This window comes from Elaeis guineensis, chromosome 10 (assembly GCF_000442705.2).
Source record: "Elaeis guineensis isolate ETL-2024a chromosome 10, EG11, whole genome shotgun sequence".
NCBI classification, from domain to species: domain Eukaryota; kingdom Viridiplantae; phylum Streptophyta; class Magnoliopsida; order Arecales; family Arecaceae; genus Elaeis; species Elaeis guineensis.
The window spans coordinates 1425555-1445840 of record NC_026002.2 but is presented as its reverse complement, the minus strand read 5'-3'; the positions used below and the strand labels follow the sequence as shown (position 1 = coordinate 1445840).

General features: G+C 38.0%; 1 protein-coding gene across 1 annotated transcript; it reads right to left on the bottom strand.

Moving 5' to 3' along the window:
- Positions 1-437: 437 nt before the first annotated feature.
- LOC105053254 (ubiquitin-conjugating enzyme E2 2) lies at positions 438-18318 on the bottom strand. Its single transcript, XM_010934352.4, has 5 exons — positions 18055-18318; positions 17938-17963; positions 12014-12103; positions 11690-11778; positions 438-873 (listed from the first exon to the last, which is right to left on the bottom strand). Exons 1-5 carry the CDS (start codon positions 18177-18179, stop codon positions 745-747), a joined length of 459 nt encoding a protein of 152 aa, XP_010932654.1. The 5' UTR covers positions 18180-18318; the 3' UTR covers positions 438-744.
- Between the last annotated feature and the right edge of the window lie 1968 nt (positions 18319-20286).

The window sequence follows — 20286 nt, the reverse complement described above, 5'->3', positions numbered from 1 at the left end:
GTAATGCAATAGGGTAAAACAGAAGCTGTCCGAATGGGGAATGATGAAAATCCTGTTATGCTTCCTTCTGAAATCTAAAGCTTCAATTGCTAAATTTCAAATAGTGAATAAATAAGATAAAATAATTCTCGATTGCAGATGGCTGTTTCTAAATCAGACAATTTAATGCACCCAAATCTCAGTTTCTGCAATCTGCACCATATTTCATATTTTTCTTTCCCACTACAATGGCTCCCTGTACGCTAATGATGCTGGTAGATGGGATTTAGCAAGTGGTACCGAACCAAAGCACCATGCAGCCATGAAGGAAAAACGGTAACTCAGATATTTTTAAGTGAGATGTATCACTTGCACCATGCTCGCTGACTTGCGGTTGCAAAAAGAACACCCGCACAACGTTTACCACAACATATCTTAAAACAACAGTCAATAACAGCTTTCAGTAAGAGAGAGCTCTTCCTTGATTCCCGCTGTCACAGCTTTATCTTGGCAAGTCAGCTACAAACGCTTTATATGAAGCCGAATATTATACATCATTGATGTTTATATAAAGAAAATAAAGAACAAGAAAGATGCTGAAAAGGCTTTCGGTGCAGCTATCCAGCATATCAACAGTTCATGAGCAAGTCCCACAACAAAGCATCAAGAAGACAATGATACGATATTATAGAGATGGCAATTTGATTCCACACCAACCCCCCAATTCTATATCCTCCTTTTGAGTAGAAAGGACAGCTCTTGCCTTCAGTCAGCCGTCCAGCTCTGCTCCACTATCTCGCGAACTTTGCGATTGTATTCACGCTTGTTCTCACTGAACATGCGAGCTGCCTCAGAATTTGCAGGGGAGTTCGGGTTTGGGTCGCAGAGGAGAGACTACAGGAAAAAAAAAAAAAGGTGCCTGGGTCAGTTGCTGTATATTAATCATTATGAAATAATCATAAACCAGCAGTCAAGCCATAAAATGGGCAATAGACTGAAATGAAAAGCAGCTGAAACCAGTCACCTACCTCTCTCTCTCTCTCTCTCTCAGAGAGAGACAACGTGTGTGAAAGAGATGGGGCCAACAATGTGAGCAAAGAAGCCACATTTAAGAAAAGAACTAGCTAGAAAAACTGTACAGCTCACAACAAAATGCAAATTTATGATTCATATATAAAATGCAGTCATTGATATTCAACATTGGGTGACAACTTTTGTTTCTTCATTTCTTTCCAGCATGCTGATAGAAGCAAGGTCCGCGGAACCAGTAGCAGGACCTGTACCAGCCGGCCAGTTGCATGAGTCAGTATAGATCCATACTGAATTAGACCAACGCGAACCGACACAGAAGCAAAGAAAGGAATTGAGAAAGAGAAAAAGAGAGGGGAGGGTGGCTGGAGGATACGCCGGCAGTAGCCACAGACGGACCGTGGGTGTGCTCCCCCAAATCACACCAGAGAGAGAGAGGGGGGGGGAGAGAAAATGAGGGAGGGGAAGTTGATGGAGAGGCTGTCAAAGGGCCTCTGGCTGGCCGTCAAATGGCGAAATCGCGGCCCACGGCTCTATAGGCATGAAACAGGGACGATCGCCCCTGTTTCACGGAATTTTTTTAGAAAATCCTGACCACAATGAAATGGACAAAAATCTCGTCCACAGTGAAGTTGGCAATGGGTCTATTGGCTTCACTATTCATCATTGCTTAAAAAAATACAACGAACAGGATGGTCGTCCTTGTTCCATGGCTGTGATCTGCTCGTGCTTTTTTCGTCGTTCGATGGCCACGGCGGCCATCCGATGCCCTTCGGCGGCCTCTCTGTCAACTGTCTCCCTTCGATACTCTCGCTCTCCCTCTCTCTCTCTTGATTAAACGTCTTATCAGGTAACATGGAGCCCTGGAGGCCTCCACGGTCTCAGTGGGCTACCACCAACCCTCCAGCAACGGCATCCTCTCTTTTCCTCCCCTCCTCTCTCTCTCTCTTTCTCTCTCTTCCTCTCTTTCCCTCTCCCAAGTTCGGTGTTCTGATTCGGAGGGCCAAATCATCCTAATTTATTGTCGGTTCAGCTTGGAATGCCCCGAGCCATCCGGTTCAGGAAGGTTCGGTGAAACATGGATAGAAGAATATCTCATCCATAATACATCCTCCTCTTTGAGCTGCAAGCTTACTCGGGCAGAAGGTAGATCAAAGCTTGCCACAAGTATTTCACTGCACATGCTAGTAAACAACTATAATACCATAAAAATATAGTATCTAAGCTCAACTAAGAACAAACCAGAGATAAAAATTTGAAGAAACTATGCTAGTTTAAGAACCAACCAGAGATAAGAATTTGAGGAAACTATGCTAGTTGCTAACAAGGCAAGTCCTGTTCAAAAATCATTGTTTATCCTGTTAATTGGCTAACTCATCAACCAACATACAGGCCCAATTGAATCTAGCATCTTTTAAAGATCCATATCCTGAAATCTGAACCTTAATAATTAAGCTCGTAATGCTTCAATAATCAACAGCCAGATGCCTCAAAATTTTGCATTTTATCCTTGAGGAATGGAGGAGGATCTACGTATGCTCCAAACAAGCTGCATATGGACAAGTTTCCTGATGAGTTGGCTCTTTCAGTATTTCTTTCATGGTCTTCTATGCACAATGTATCTTCATTCTAGCATGAACACTTGGTCACACCAACTTCCAAACTGCATACACTTTATGCCCATTAAAATCACGATCATACATTAGTTGTCTCCTTGCGCATGCCATGTTTGCACCAATCCATTGTTTTTTTTAAGTTAAAAATGGAAAATAGAAAGGATCCAGCCTGTACACATGCTTTACCTGAACATTCCATGTTAAGGTTGCTAGAAGTGCCGGAACTTTTGGGCACGTAGACATGGTTGAAAACTTAATTACATACATACACTTTTGGCACTTTTGTACCCAATGAATAGCTTAAACAAATACATCAACCAAGATCTGCTGTACCGATATCAGTACCCATACTGACGTCGGGTCGATATGGTATCGATACCATACCATGCTGACACACGGTATGCTCCGATGTACTGATACAATTTTTTTTTATTATTTTGTTTCTTTTTTCTTTTGGATCTTCAAGTTATCTATTCATAATTATAATCCCAAAATTACATTATATTACATATTATTGATATATTTGGGTTCGATTTTTGAGTTCGGTAGCGGTATAGAAAATCTTGATCCAAAATTTTAAATATATATTTATTTACATTATAACTCTATAATCCTAAAATTTAAAAAAATATATAAATGTGCATTAAAATGTATCTAAATTTTTAAAGTACAAAGCACAAAAAATGATATAGTAACCTCGAGATCTGCTCTGCATTTAATATCTCGTCCAGTATCTGTGATGCTCGTAGATATCTGGATCATTGACATAATCTGGAGGAACATCAATCCATCCCTCTAACCAAGAAGCACTGTACTCCTGAATATTCATTCCATAAGGCATCCTCTTTGGATTGTAATAAAGGAAAAAAAACTGTTTCTTCTCGGAACGCCCAGATTGCATCTAAAAATTTTTTCTATTCATCTACATGATTAAGGATCAAATCCTTACTTGATTTGCAGCGAAACCAGAGATCAAATCTCAAATTATTTGATATAAACCTTCGCGGAGGCCTGGATGTACAGGCCCTCTACTTCGCATGCACGTCAAACGCTGTAGAAAAGCAGGATGAACTGCAATCCAATTGCCTTCGAAAGCCAACCAAACGACGGAGGAGATGTACTGTGTGACACCCCACACCAGCAAATGGGATGCCAAGAAGGATCCACACCCAAGGAGAGGAGGCAGCAACAAAGGGAGAGATGTAGGAGAAGATGAAGGACCTCTCTTCACATGTCTCTCTCTCTTTCTCTTTCTCTCTTCTCTCAATCTGATTTATTTTCTATACATTCATAGGTAGAGACTCTCTATTTATAGATGATTTTTATGACCCAATGAGAGGACTCCTAACTCAAATCTGATTTGAATCGATCCAATACTCATGAAAGAAAGATTCCTATATGAGATAGAATTGCCATCATTTATGACATCTACTTTGCACCCACTCCCACACCCACTTAAGAAGCCCCAAACCAACATCAAATCAGGTGTTGGTCGTCCTACATGAGAGGAGAATCCCAGTGCAAGTGGGAATACTCATATCTCATCAAAACGTGTCCAATTCGAATCCAATTCGAAACTGGTTCGAAATAATTTTGAAAACTGTCAATCACAAACTCTTTAGGACTTTTGTATCAAGTCTAACTTGAATTTTGGACCCAATTAAGACTAATTAATTCAGATCTAATCTGAAATTAATCAGCACTTAAATTCAATCTTTCATATGCTCCATGGATCATAGATCAGAAACTGTTCATCTCCGTAATCGAACCTGAACCTCATGTGTAATGCTAGCTAGACATAGCAACTCTTCAGTCCCGTTTGATCTATAACTTAATTCTCAATCAAGTTAGCTTATATGTTCAATCAAGTCAAGTACTTCCAAATTAGACATATAAACATAGGTCAATTTTTTCCATCTTGATCCACACACAGACTTCGTAAGTACTTGATTGTACCCAATAGCCTTCCATTATTAGATTAGAAATCCAGATAGTCCGACACCAAAACACAGTGAGTTGCTTGCAAGTCACTATGGTGATCTCAGGTCTGAAAGATATTTATACCCATGTGTTTCGCGAGCGGCTCTTGACAGCAGAACGCTCAGCAGGTGAGTCACTTGTTCAGTGACGATGTACCCCTACATCTCACCTGCATGCCATACCAGTGTCACCACACTCCTTGGTTAAGAGGACAACCAACCCATATCGCACATAACGACCTCTACTCGATAAACATCGTCCTGTAATGACGTATCATTTGGTCGTGAACTTGTTTAAGAATTATACGATAAATCCTCTCTTTATCGCACACTAGCATAGTTCTAAAGACTTCATCACAATACAAGAGTTCAAGAAAGATGTAACTTTGTGATGAAAAATGTCAGAATAATTTTTATTAATAATCAATAATTCATATACAAAGATGAACTCAATCGTTACACGATTGATTTTAGGATACAATTTTCAATATGTAAGACATCTCAGATCTCTCACTCAAACTGACTCTAAGAAGTATCCTCAGAATGATGGTATGGCTGTGGAGAAGCCCATCCAAATATATCGATAGCAAAATTTGATCCATAAGATGCTCCAGACTGCATAGGATAATAATCACTAAAAGACGATGCCTCAGATACACCATACCCATATGGATCATAAGATGGCTGCGGATAATAGGATCCATAATGCGAGGATGATCCAGATATATCCACAGATCTTACTCCACGTGCAAGATCGTCTGCAGCTGCATCGTGTGCTGGACGACGTTTAGGAACCCATCATCTATATGAAATCGGTTCCCCACGATCTCTACCGACTCATCCACCATGGTCTCTATCTTATGTGGCATATGTAAACTGAGACTTACTGATGAATCGAATATTACCCTACGGCTGTATCTCATAAGCAGTGATTTTCTGTCCTCCAGTTCCTTCCTGATTATCAGATCCATGACTACTACTACTAGTACCATCATACTCTCCTTGATCTCCGAATTTGAGTCAGATAGCTTCTATACTCTCAAAAGTGGTGCACGTGCAACTGTCTTTCTTTTCCTCCCCTTGTGCCCCTCTGTGACTGAGTTTTCTGTAATTGAAAGGATGGATGTTTTGTTGCTGACCGCCGACCTCGTCTAAATATTTTTCGCTCAAACCTCTACGAGGATGTATCGGACATCGAGTCATGTGAGAATGAGTCCTCTACGTCCCCTCAGACTGTGGCTGATCAGCTGGAACCTTATGTAGAATATTTTTTTCTGCCCATTGCTCTAGATCCACTCTGATCTCCCTGGCTACCACACTGACTGATCGTGGAGGAGATCCTGGCTCATCAAGCTCCAGCTCCTGCTGCTGACCTGCAAGTCATTCGATGATTAGATCGTCGTCCTTATCAGCATAATCATCTAGTGTCGGATCAATGTACTTCAGTTGTATTTCTTTCTGAATGCATTTTAACCTCAACTTCAAATTATAATGAACATATACAAAATCATTGAGGTGCTTTTGTGTCAGACAATTTCTCTGTTTACTGTGGATAAAGACGAAAATCGATCAATTGTGCTCATAGCCACTAGCAGAGACCGTCTAAAAAGAATGCAGATAGCCATACCTCTCAAATGTTCTGCAAATATTCCAAAATGAATCTACCATTCAGCTGTAAAAGCAAAATTACATATCAAATTTTATGATATTATTAGACATATGATGTCAATCTATGCTGCTCATTATTGATATATAATTTTATCTGGATTCATCTTCTTTTTGCTTACGATAGCTGATGAAACTCCAAAGCTGTCTGATCCCTCTCTAAACTTTTCGTCTGTAAAAAATATATTTATTAAATTGATAATTATATCGTTGAGTACAGATCGAATTCAGTTGAATAATCACATCTATTTTAAACTATTATACCTCTTGCAGACACAAGAATACGATTTTTGGATCGGATACCATCTTATATGTTACATTATGAAGAGCAGCAAGAAGCTCGTTATCCATATCTATCCCAGAAATGGTATATTAGAATCTCGGATTCAAATAGTAAGCTGCAGATAAATTTCATAATTGATTAAGTATACTTTTATAAAATATAAAAAAAATATTTTAAAATATTCTTGAATCCGTGCTTACCAACTAGATGCAAATCTCTACCCATCTGATAGTCCCAACGACGCTCAATGATGTTAATGAATTCTTAAGCATGCTTCGGATCATTCTCACTGATCTGTTTCTTTGCCCTCTCTATCACATAATATAAGAAGTCCATCTGAGAGTATCTTTCACTATTCATGGTATGAATTCACTATTCACGATATGAAGCACCTCGTATAATAACTTAATAGCCTTTACTATCTTTTCAGCCTGCTGTCAGAATGACTGACTCGTCATCAAATTCTCCATATGACTTCCATCAGTGTCGGTCCTCGCATATCTGCTCTCCTACCACTCGGTACTGACAAACATCTGACGTAAAACTACTTTCTTCTGAAGAAGACTATCAAGTGCTATATAGTTGATAGCAAATTGTGTGACACCCATTCTCAAGATCTCTCCTCCAATATACGTCCACATCAATGAAAGGACCTATGTGTAATTGTAGATGAATCTAGTAATTGTCTGGACAATCTCCACTACCTGTTGCACCCAACGAATCTTTTCAATATCCATCAATATAAGATCTATGCAATGTGCAGCACATAGGGTCCAGTATATCTGCGGTCACCGCTCCATCAGCAACTCTCCGACAGCCTTATATTGTGGTCCATTATTTGTGATGACTTGCACGATATATTGCTCACCCACTGAATCAATCATCTCCTCCATCAGATCAAAGATATATACGGCATCGTGCATCTTATCTAAAGCATCAATTGATTGGTGAAAAAATATTTTTCCATCACAGTATATCAAAAAATAATGATGCTGTCTAGTAGGACCGATCCAACCATCACACATCACTGTCAGTCCGCATGTGAGTCAATTATTCTTATAAGCAATCCATCTCTGTAGATCCTTCTCGTTACTGTCAAGAAGCTGACCATAGATGTCCTTAGGTCCTGACGGATCTACACCCTGACCGGCAATCTCTATGACTGAAATGGTAAATCGATAGTAAGGATTGCTTGCTGCATTTGCTGGAATATAGCTGAAATAAAATCATGATCCAATAGCTCGCCACATCCTTCTTATCCTTTTTCACCGTGTCAATCCTCTACTGCTTTGAATCCTTGCTGAAAAAAGTATGTGGATCCAATCGTGAATGGTGGCTCCTGCTGGAATATCTCTAGAGGACGTCCTCTTACTGCTACAAGCTCCCAACAAAGATGAAATACTGTGTCTGCTCCCTCTACCACCGGACTCTCTGACTGAGGTAGTCCTTCTGAACTCGGATTCTTCCCCATCGATCGCTGATCCAGATCTCAATTCGTAGTATGATGGTTCAAATCACTCTCTATACCTAACCATCTCCTTCTACCGGTACTAATCATCCAAACTCGTCTGAATGGCAGCCTCAATTTGTGCCTCATCATCTAGAGCGAAAGTCTCCTCTGACTCTCTAGAGTGATAGGAAGGTGGCTCTACAGCTCGACGATCCACCTCCGCCTTCTTCTACTTTGCCCTTTTCTTCGCTGCTTTCAAATCAGCGAAGTACTTCATCAACTGTCGAACCTTCTGTAGGCATTTCTGACACATGGACACATCAGGATAACCACTAGCCAGATGCTGCTTCAACTTAATCACCCTCCTCCCTTGAACTCTGTGTTGCACCATTTGCATTTTCAATGATACCGAACTGAGAACATCTCGCCATGATCCCAACCAATGTCACGCTTTCTTCTTACTTATTTCTACAAGTATAACAAAACACGATAGTTTAATAATTATTAAAAATATTATATATAAATTCAAAAAAAAAATAATAATAATTTTAAAACTCATAAATTCAAAAAAATATGTTATATGCTTCAAATAATATTTCTGAATTAGCTAAAATATAGTACTAATTTTACATATTTTTTATTTGATTATATTTTTTATTATTTAAATAATTATAAAAATATTTTTAATTTCAAAAATTTCAAAAAAAATTGAAGTTAGATTCAAGTAGCTTGAATCATTCTAAACATGATCCTGAATCTCTGATTTTATATTTTTTGAATTTATTTTTTGAATAATTTTTTACGAATAAATTTATATATTTTAAAAAATATATAATTAATGAAAACCAACTATTTTAGTGTCATTATGTAGATCTTCTAAAGATCTATCACATGTAATCAAATCATACCAAAATCACAAAATTTTGACATGATTTTCTCTTATTTTCTTACTTCTTCATTTTTATCCTTTTTTAACCATAAAAATATAAAAAATAAAATATTTACTAAAAAAATAATATATTACCTTATTTTCGATCGAAAATCATCGTCTCCTCGAAGAAGTACTGCAATTTGACGAAATTTTTTCTCTTTTTTCTAATTTTTTTGGAAGGCTTCGATCGCGCGTGTCGTCAAAAGCCTGAGAGCGCCTCTCGGGAGTTCTGAGAGAGCTCTCGGCTTTCAATCACAAAAGAAATCCTGACTGCCACTAAATGATAGCCCAGGTCCCACCACACCCCCCCCACCCCCCATCTGATATGTCGGTACGGTTTGGTTCAATGTCGAACCGTACCGAACTGAGCCATACCATCCGATTTTGGAAGGTATGGTTCCAAACCGTGCCGAACCGCCGATTCGGTGCGGTTTGGATGATTCTTCAGAAAAAAACCGAACCGAATCGGTTGGCCACCAGTCCGTTTCGGTATGCCCCGTACCGAGCGGTTTGGCTCGGTACGGCATTCCTTGACATCAACTTTAATTAAAATGCATCAACTTAACTCAAATGCACCTATGGGATAACCAGATAAAGGATTTTAGGCTTTGTTGCCGCCCTTTGACCAAGGTTTACAGTCTCAGTATAGGACACCTACTGGTGCCCAATTGCTATTACCTTGCACTGTGTCGGTATGGTACATATCTTGATATTGATACTCAGTACAGGAGTGGTATGAGTTTCAGTACCCTACCAATATAATAAAATACAACATTACAACCCATACCAGGCAGCATAGTACAGTATAGCAAACCATGGCTTTGACAAATACTAGGAACAGCTGGCCCTGAGAGAATGAATTGGGCCATTCCCTGCACCATCATCTCCATCTTCCAAGTGGGTGCTCAAGCTAAATAGTAGCAACTCTTATTTTGAGGGGTTTGGAGCTTTTGAGCACTTAAGGGTGTTATGATTATTTTGGAATTGGCTTCTAGGTTTTTCCTTTTGTGCACAAGCACAACAAGATATGATTTCTTAAAGCCCTTTTCTTATGTTAAGGTTTATGGTTTTGGGGGGTTTAGGGTTCATTAGAAGGGTAGAACTTTGGCATTTTCCCCTTAAAATGACATCATTCAAATACTTGCTAATTCATGGTGGATCTATCATTTCTTTTGTTAGATCGCATATATTTCTATTAACTTATCAGTTTCTCTTCTTTAAGTATCAAAATATCCAATGTTGTACAATGTGTCTATGGGTGCCCTGTCCCTGTGCCAAGTGTGCAGCATCAACCCATGCTCACATTCTCTTAGCATGAACCTCAAGTGTGTTCATGTATGACTTCAAGGTAAAGGTTGCCTGCATGAGTCACATCAAGTATCACAATTTTGGTTGCATGCAGGGAGGTCAGATCTTGATGAAGCGAAGGTGCATCTTCATGTAGATACAAGGCTAGGAATCAAACCAGCAGAGGGATGGTGTTCAGTCATGATAATGGGGTGTTGGTCGAGTGTGTGCAAAAAGCTTGAATACCTTCTAATTCATTCCTAGGAGAATTGGACGACCAATGTGTTGAGGAGTTTTGAAGAGATCACTATCTTGATTAGCTGGGATTTAAAAACTGTGGGCAGACCAGGATTCTCTCATGGCTGGTCACTACCAAAAACTAGCTTGGCACGTATACATCAAGTATGCTTGGAAATGCAAAGTGTGCCACATTAGTTTGAAGATTAGCAAAGCTCTATCTCTAAAGTATTAATAGATCTTTTCATGAAATCAAGATAGAAGATCAAGCCTTGTTAGCGAGAAAGCAAAAGACCTGGTGAAAGACAACATAAAGACTTGGTGACTCAGGTTCGAGACAGAGGTTATAAAGAAGCGAACCGCCTAGAATCGAGCAGAATCGGACAGTTTTGCTTGGCTTGGGCCGGTTGAGGCCGATTTGAGGCCTGTTCCAAACAAAACATGTGTCTCGACCAATTTTCCACCCGGAACAGGTCAGTATACCCTGAATTGGGCAGTTTAGGGTTGAGACAAGCAACATTGAAACAAGGATATTGCGAGCTCTATTTTAATGCGAGCAAGACCCAGCTGGCACCAAGCAACCCAACTAGTAAACTAGCTTGTCCCAATTCATAACAACTGAGACAGCCGAGACATCTCAATTCATGTATGAGCTGGTGTCTCAAAAGCATCCCAACTATCGTTCTCTTGTTGAAACGAAACGGTATGGTACTGGCATCTTGGTACCAGTAGAACATCAATTCCTGTGCCATGTCTTCTTAATCATATTAAACAAAGAAGATACATATATATTAAAAAGGTCTGTTCTTACAGTTTCTTTTTTTCCATGCATGAAGTGACCAGAGGTGCTATACCAACACCACCTGCAACTCCATAAGGAGCTTTAGTGATATATAGCGATCACATATTCCTATAAAGAACGAATTCAATATTGAATGCAAGTCTGCTACTGAGCTGCATGAAATCGCAAGTGTTATTGAACTGCTTTCCTTTCTTTCCATCCTTCTTATCATATCTTCAAATAATTTAGAAAATCAAAATGCCTTTATTATGTTGTTGTTGTCAGCTGTATTAACAAAATGCATGGAGTAACACCAATGCCTTCTCTACTAGCTGAAAATCAACTTCTACCAAACGGAACTTTAATATGGTTAGCCAACAAGCATAATAAACATGGTTGGGCATGCTATTTTCTTAGACATTTGGAAGAACTATCAAGATTAGAAAGCATACCTGAATAGAAGTAAGTATTGCTGCGACATCATATATCGGACTCCATTGGTTTTGTAAAATATCGAGGCAAATGCTTCCATCCGCATATACTGGTAGGAGCCATATATATGGTTAGACACCATTACAATCTTGACTGATGATTCAATTATAGTTAAAAATACAGCTAGCAAACCAAAAGACTCATGCTACAACTCAGGTTTGGAGCAAAATTACTAACATAAATGACTAAAGTGATAATCATCTGGAATATTGACTATGATAAGCATTGCAGGAAGACAAGATGCGATAAGCAAGCAGATTTTTATGGTTAAAGCTTCAACTTACTGTTGGGATGAAACATTCGTGAAACAAACCGGACATTTGGTGGCTTGTTAGGATAATCTTCTGTAAACTGCAATGTCAGTTTAAACGTACCTAGAGAATATGCAAAAGAGATGGTTACACAATGAATAACAAGATGATTATAGGAAGTGAAAAGAACAAATACCCAATAAAAAGATGGAACAAAGAAAATAAAAACAATCAAACCAACTATGTCATAAACAAAAAAAAAAAATCAAAGCCGTCAATCTAGATCAAGAACCAATAAAGTATTAAATCTAGGACCCAAAGTTTATATAAATTATATAAGAAGGACCTATAAACAAAGAAAAAGATAAATAAAATTGCAATCTTGGCATAATTGATAGGAACCTAGTTCCTACACATGGTATTTTCAGCAGAAGAAAAAAAAGAAAAAAAAAGAAAAAAAAAGAAGAAAAAGGTCAAAGAAGAATAATCAATCACTTCAAGGGGACTGAAACCTACAAAGCCAATAGGCAAATTTTATTAGCTCCAGTGCTTGAATACCTAGGCCCAAGGACAAGTTTCACAATCTCAATATCGGATCCCATACCAAAACCATGCTGATACAGTGTCGGTATGCCCAATATGGGGGTCGGTTCGGCGTACGAAGACTCGATACAAGGATGTTCAATACTCGTATGGTGGTAAGCCTGATGCAGGATGGAATGTACTAGTATAGTGAACCTTGCCCAAGAGGCTTACATATTTATAGACTGCTATGCCTTGACTAATGTTACGGACCCAAACCTAGAAGTATTAGACAACCAAATAAAACAAATAATCCAAAATAAAAAAGAAATAAATAAATAAGAACCCATTTATGTTTTTTTTTACAATATTAGGAGTTGTCTTATTTCACATCCTTCAAATCAACATTGTCCTCCAAGTTGAGTTGTAACAAAGATTTTCCTCAATCAAATGGCATCAAGTACTTCATGCATTTTAAACATTTGCTTTTTGTACGTGAGAGCAATGATGGAATTGTTGGATATCTCTAAAGATGGTTGATCATAATGATTTCCTATAGACACTTTGAAACAATTGAATAATGGAAACTATTAGTGGTACAACATAAAATGGATCTTCATATTGTTGAAGTTCATCATGATCATCATCTGAATATGCTTTGTCTCTTTGATAATTGAATTATCAGAAATATTAATCACTTTTTCCATTGCCGAATATTACATGACATAGTTTCAATGATTCCATTAATAGTTGAATCTTCCTTGATCATATCATCCATGTTTTCATTGTTGATCAAATCTTTCATTACTATAGTACTTTTGAATTGATAACCGTCAATCATTAGCAGTTGGGGCAGCTGAATTTCACTCTTTAAGTTAGCTTCAAACCACAGTTCAGTCATTCCTCACCATCTTCTCCAACACTTGCCCCTCATAAAAAACCTGCAGTTATATTTTTCCAGGACACGATTAATTGGATGGTGGTCCATCAATACTGTCATCACAAAGATTCCTATCCCATTCATCACTGCCATCACAAGTTGCCTTAGGAGGTTGGTTGTTAACAATTATGTTGTGATGCCGATTTCCATCATCAAGCTTCTCTTCATGTAGACGTGCAAAGGAGAGGGCCACTTCATGGTGTGGGGTCATTTCATTTTAACTTCATGAAGAAGTCCATCAATGAACTTTCCTAGAAATTCGTCATCTAGATCAATTGACTTGATACTCTAGCATAATAGTTGTTTGTCGAATTTTTGCATGTTCATCAGCTTATTTTCAGTTGGATCTAAGTGCACTAAAAGACCATCAATAAACTTCTCCCAGGTAGTTAGGACATGCAATGACATGAACCAATTGCACCACTAAATGGCAATTTCTTTGAGACTAATGAAAGGAATCTCAACTTCGGATTCAGTTGGAGTTCAGTGGTAGCAAAAAAGCTTCTCAGCTAGTGAAATCCATTGAGTCAGACCACCACTTTCCCATCAAGGAAACTTCACAATTATGCAAGGATAACATTGATCTCGATGAAAAACCACCTTCTTGATCGTTATGACTAAGTGGACAAAAATCATGAATTCATGATCACCATCATCATCATGATCACCATGATTTCTTTGTTACCAAACTGAATGCTTGAACATTTCGACCATTATTTAAGTCATGTTGAGTGCTGCAACTTGTAGGGAAGGGTTTGCAAGCAAGTCTTTCATGTTTCATCTCTGCAATCCATTGATTAATTGAATTGCTTCATGCTTGTAACTAGATATTTTGTTGAGAAGAATCTCCTGAAGCTTGTTACTAGATATTTTGGTGAGATGAATCTCATGCAGCCATAGCAGAGGACTTGAGACCACTGATGCCAAGCTTCTGGTTATGCACAGGATCGATGCTCTGATACCGAGATAATAGAAACCCAGTTCCTATCAATGGTATTTTCAGGGGAAAAAAAAAAAGGAGAAGAAGAAAAAGGTGAAATAAGAATATTCTATCCCTTTGAGGGGACTGAAATGCTAAAGGCAATAGGCAAATTTTATGAGCTCCAGTGCTTAAATAGTTAAATCCCTAGACCCAAGGGGCTTACATATTTATAGAGCACTATGCCTTAACTAACATTAAAGACCCAATCCAAAAAGTACAAGAAAAACCAAATAAAACAAATAATAGGAAATAACTAAGGGCAAAAGTAAATAAGAATCCAGGTACGGTTTCCTAATAATATTAATAGTTGTATCAATAATTGAGTATTATTCAAATTTCAAAACCTGAACATTCAAATTAAAGGTGAAAAGCTAAAAGCTGTTTTGCAAGACAGGATTTATTTCTAGACCGTAACACAGTGCCTTGGGGGAAAAACTTAGCTTGATGTCCTTACCTAATGGAGAAACAAGGAACAGGATAGGGAAGAAAAATCAAATGTGAATCATGTGTTGATAACATGAACAATTAGCGAAGATAGTAGCACAAGCCAGCATAAAAAGGAAATCATTTTCATGAAGCAATAAACATAATGACAAGACTACCACAAGTTTCCTACAAGTACTAGTGAGGCTGCAACATAAAAGACAACAATAACCTACAAAAAGCCAAACAAAATGCAGAATGAAACTATTGAGGTTCTATGGCTTTGTTTTTCTGAACTATCAGATTATGCTAGCCATGATGAGACTCAAAATATTCTGTTGAACTCCAAGTGAGATGGAAATTAGCAGGATTGAAACAATTTTCTATTTGAATCTAGGAACAACCACTATAGTTTTTAACCTCTTTTCCATTAGATGCTGCAAGGCAGATAGATTCAAAAAAAATTATCAGTTCCCTTTATGAACATTGCCACATGAAAAAAAATTCTTCCATGCAGCAAGCTATACAAAATAAAGCACCTTGAAGGAAATGAGATAATCTCAGATTTCCTAGTAAATGATAAAAAGCCAGCTCCAGCATGGTAATTAGATTTCTCAGCAGATACTTCCTATAGGGTCGAAATCTATATATTTGATCAAGAGAGTTTTCCTTATGAACAGAAATAGGATCTCCATTTGAGTTTGTAGCAATAAAGGGTCTGTTTGGTTCCTAGCAATCAAAGATGCTCGGTGTTTAATGGTGGTTGGAAGAACATGGTCAAAACTAAACAGCGAAATTTGGTTCTCTCTTATTTATCACAGATAATTAGATAGAGATGTTGCTCCCTATTTATAGAGTTTCCACAAGTAACTCAGTTATATACGAATAAAACTGAATAACCCTTGAATCTGATAAACATATCACATGACAAGATGGGAAGATAGGAGGGATTAAAAAGGTAGGGTAAGAGCAATTGGAACAATTTTCATGCTAAGACTCTAATTTTGCAACGCATCTTCTGAATTTTTCTCTTGTCCTCCTGAAGGGGGCATATACCCACTGAAACAGATTTCTTCATAATCATGAATGTACCATTAAAGGGGAATCTTGTGAGTTGTGACCATCTGCTCCCTGATGCTTCGGGGTCCTATATTTGAAAGTTTGTCATTTTCTGCGTGAAATAGTTATACCAAGAATTCCGTGCAGCTGGAATCACAATTAGGCCAGTAAACAAGTCGGACTCGGGTCGTATCGATGCTTGAGTTCGGATTCGGGTTCGGATCCATCAAAATGAGTAAGCACTGAACTCACATCCAATCTCAATTAATGACAATTCCAAGTATGGATTTGATGACTTAGCATATGATTTTAGAAAGGGTAACAAGCTAAGAATTAGCCATTTCCAAAAAGAAAGGACTCTTATCACAATGGCCATGATTTGGGAAGTGAATGATTGGTTGGTTTTGAAAAAATTCAATCAGTTTTGAGATAGATTTAAATTTCTATCTATATCCCACTTGAATGAAACAAAATCAAAATCTAAATGTCAGTCAGGATTATAGCAATGGGCCAAAGTTAAGGAAAGCATGCATGAGAAGAGGATGTAAATCCAAATATTAAGAAAAGATATTTAACACAATCATGTGACCAATTTTCTTTACATTCCTATTTTACATATTCTACATATAAAGTTTGTTTTCCAGTATTCAGGTTATGGGGTTTTCCAATTCAAACATAGCTAAATCCAAGTTCGATCCAATAAGAAATCAGATCCTATATGTAGAATCTGAATTTAATCTGATAATGCTATCAAAAATTTAATTTGGATCCAAACCCAATCATTATAAAATAATCGGATCGCATTATCGAGTTTTTGGGCACCATTCACACCCCTAATCACAATAACTCCAATTATCTTTGAGGACAACTTTTTATAGGGACTTTGCTTACCTCAGCTACTGCAACTCTTACGTTGTTTTAATGTTATGGTAACATGTCTATTCACTTTTCTAGCAAAAAGTACTGGAGAAGGGGCAGTTGCAATAACTGGACATGCTAGTGTCAAGATACTAGTAACCAAACCCACCCTTCAACGAATCTCATAAGTGTATGAATAGAGAAGCCGGATTTGATAAAGAACCAAATGAGAACCCTCTATAGATAGCTATCTCTGACAACAGAAAGGAAAAATGTTTAGAACCTCTCCATAAGATTCAAGACTAATGGTACCATGCATCAAAGGTCATAGAAATTCGAACAATTGCACACAGCAAGTAGTGAATAAGAATTCCCACGCTAAGTCTCAGATACAAGGCACATCATGCGAAGTTTTGAAAACATATATAGAAGCAATGATCATTAACGTCAAGCCTTGTCCCAACTATTTTAGGTTGGCTTTATGGATTCTTACTCAACAAGCCATAACCATAACCATCATGTTAAGTTAATATATATATATATATAGTGATATTGAAAATAATAAACTCATCTTCCACATTAATCACACATAGCCGGACACATATTATCTATTCCTAGCAATATCTGGATCTAAAATTATCAAGCCTCAAAACCCATATGAGAGAAACACATAGGGAAAAAGAGAAATCCAAAACAGCCCAATCGTAATCTCAAAACAAAACAAGTCAGCTTATTTGAAACCTAAAATCTATTCTTGGTGATATCCAAAACCCATCTGAGATTAGCGCAACCAAAAGCGGAAAAAACACAAAAACATGTTTGTGATTTCAGAAGTTCAGCAAAACTCTAAAATAAGTTTCGACATTTCACTCCCCACAAAAAATTAGATGCTCGATGACCTCTGTAGACCTTCCAATTCAAATACCATATAATTCTTATAATCCAGGTCCTCAGATACCTCAAATCAAAGCCACCAAATAGATCACACGCCCCACATCCTAATTCCAGCAAATTCACGAGATGACAACAATATACAACGTAGGCAAAAGAATATAACTTTCAAACCCCACCTCAGTTTTAATCCTTTCAAAAGCTTATATAAAGAACCAAGTCCCTGGAGAGTGGAGACTACATTAGAACAGCAAGAACGAACGAGCAACAGCATCAACTCACCTCCATCCCACGGGGTATCATCAGGCCTGCAAATCCCTACCAAAAGCCCATCAAAACCCGATTCAAAACAACAATTGATCAAGAAAAAAAAAAAGAACGAAGCTTTATGGGGTCTACCCAAAGATCACGGCGTTCCAGAGCATGATGTTGTTGTCATGCGGCGCTCCACTGACACCCGCCGGCGGATCCTGCTGCAGCCTCTTGAAATCCCTCATCAGCCGCTTCCTCGCCGGCGTCGACATCCCTCTCCTCCCCTTCCCTTCCCTTCGCCTCCAAGATCGGGTCTTTTCTTCAATCTCCTCCTCCAAGGAGGAAATGAAACTGACCACTGAGAAAAGGGATGATAGAGAGAGAGAGAGAAGCCGACAGGAGCCCAAGTTGGCACACATTCGCATCTCTTTTAAATGGCCACTTGGCGTGGGGTACAAGAACCTAAAATTATGCAATGGTTAATAGAAATTACCGCCATTGGATGGAAGATTCTCTTCAGTTCATCTGTATTGTCCTTTTGGGACTATTTATTTGGTGGGTGTGGTCCATTCAAGAGAACTTTTGGGGCATTGGGATTGCTTTTTTATAAGAGATCACTTGGCTTTGAGAACAAAATCTAAAATCTAAGGCAATGTTGATAGAATTCATTATTATGAAATGGAAGATCATCATCATGTCATGAGCATTGTTATTTGGTTTTTGTGTTTGGGACTGTTTGGTTAGGAGTGCGGTCAACTCAAGAGAAGTTTGAGGCCACTGGGGTTGCTTTCTATATTTGAGGTCGCTTTGGTGAGTGTGGTCAATTCAGGACAACTTTTGGGGCATTGGGATTATGAGAGATCATTTGGCTTTGAGAACAAAGTCTAAAATCTAGGCAATGTTGATAGAATTGTTTTTTATGAAATGGAAGATCCTCTTCATAAGTATTGCTTGTTTGGGACTATTTGGTTAGAAGTGTGGTTACTTCAAGGGAAGTTGGGGAAATTGAGATTGCTTTTTATATTAGAGGTCACTTGACTTGTAGGACAAAATCTAAAATCTATGCAATATTAATAGAATTTATTAATTCAAAGATCCTCATGTCTTTGTTTATTTTGTTCAGATAATGTTTAAGATGCTTGGATTGAGGTGGGGTCAAATCAACAGGAAATTTGGGATTTTAGTGGTCACTTGGCTTGTGGTCAATTCAAGACAACTTTAAGGCATTCAAATTGCCTTTTCATATCAATCTCTGGGTTTTAGAGCAAAATTTAAAATCTATGTAATATTTATAGGGGCCTTGTGGCAGCTGGCAGAAGTTAGCTTTTCTTGTCTCTGGAGCTGAGATGAGAATTGTTTGGGTGGGTATCACCTATGTGAGGCTAGTACTAAGGATTGGCTGCCTAGCCTGATTCTGACATAGTGGTATAGTGGATTAGAGCAAAGGATGGCAATCTCATTCCTATACATTTCAAGGATTGCGAGATAGCGCGTCTCACTGCATTTAAAAAATATATACATCTATCCAAAGATGAACAGGGCTGCAAATTGGATTATCTTTTACGTAGCCGAGCATTTATGAGGTGTGCTATAGATCAAGGCTTCAATTGTTTTAGTTGTTGTTCGCGATGTTTTAGTTTCTAATTTTATTAGATACATTCATACAAGACATGTACAATCCATACATCTTATCAAAAAAATAATATTTATAAAATTTATTAATTGGAAACTTTTCATTTCTTTGTTTATTTGTTTAGATGGTGATTTTAGCACTTTGTATTGGGAGCGTGGAAAATTCAAGAAGAATTTTTGGGTATTCGGAGTGCTTTGTTTTAGATGTCATTTAGCTTTTGGAACAACATATAAAACCTATATAATTTGATAGAAAGATTCCCATCTTTTCATGAGTATTTTTCAATAAGAATTTTGAGTCACTGTGGTTGCTTTGAACCGGAGGATCTCATGGTAACCATTCAATCAAAGTGAGTGGGTCAGGGTGGGTGGCAACATGAGTGGGCCCAAGGCATGGGATCTCATCCCTCCATACCTTTTTTCCCCCTAAATTATAGACTCTCATTTGATGCCCTTGTGAAGAGGATGGAGTACTTGGAATTTACCACACTTGTTGTTCATTGATTGGATGTTCCTTGCCCTCTTTTGCTACTTTGAATGGTTTGGAAAGGCCAAAGTGATGCCTTCTGGTTGAGTGTAGTTGCTTGGATGGTCACGATGTAAACTGATACATGTAAAGCCATGGAGCTACAGATTTTATGTCAAGTTTAACAATTGCTTTTACTCAAAAAAAAAACAAAAGAGTTTTAAGAATTGCTTATGGGACCTCATAATGTCACCGGCAAGGAGTTTGAGAATGAGCTACAA

Bases quoted from the DNA above. Each gene is read 5' to 3' on its own strand.
- LOC105053254 (XM_010934352.4), bottom strand. From the start codon at position 18,179: ATGTCGACGCCGGCGAGGAAGCGGCTGATGAGGGATTTCAAGAGGCTG. The intron at 17,964-18,054 runs GTAGACCCCATA...AGGGATTTGCAG, and splicing joins TGGAACGCCGTGATCTTTGG to GCCTGATGATACCCCGTGGG. The intron at 12,104-17,937 runs GTGAGTTGATGC...CATATTCTCTAG, and splicing joins TGATACCCCGTGGGATGGAG to GTACGTTTAAACTGACATTG.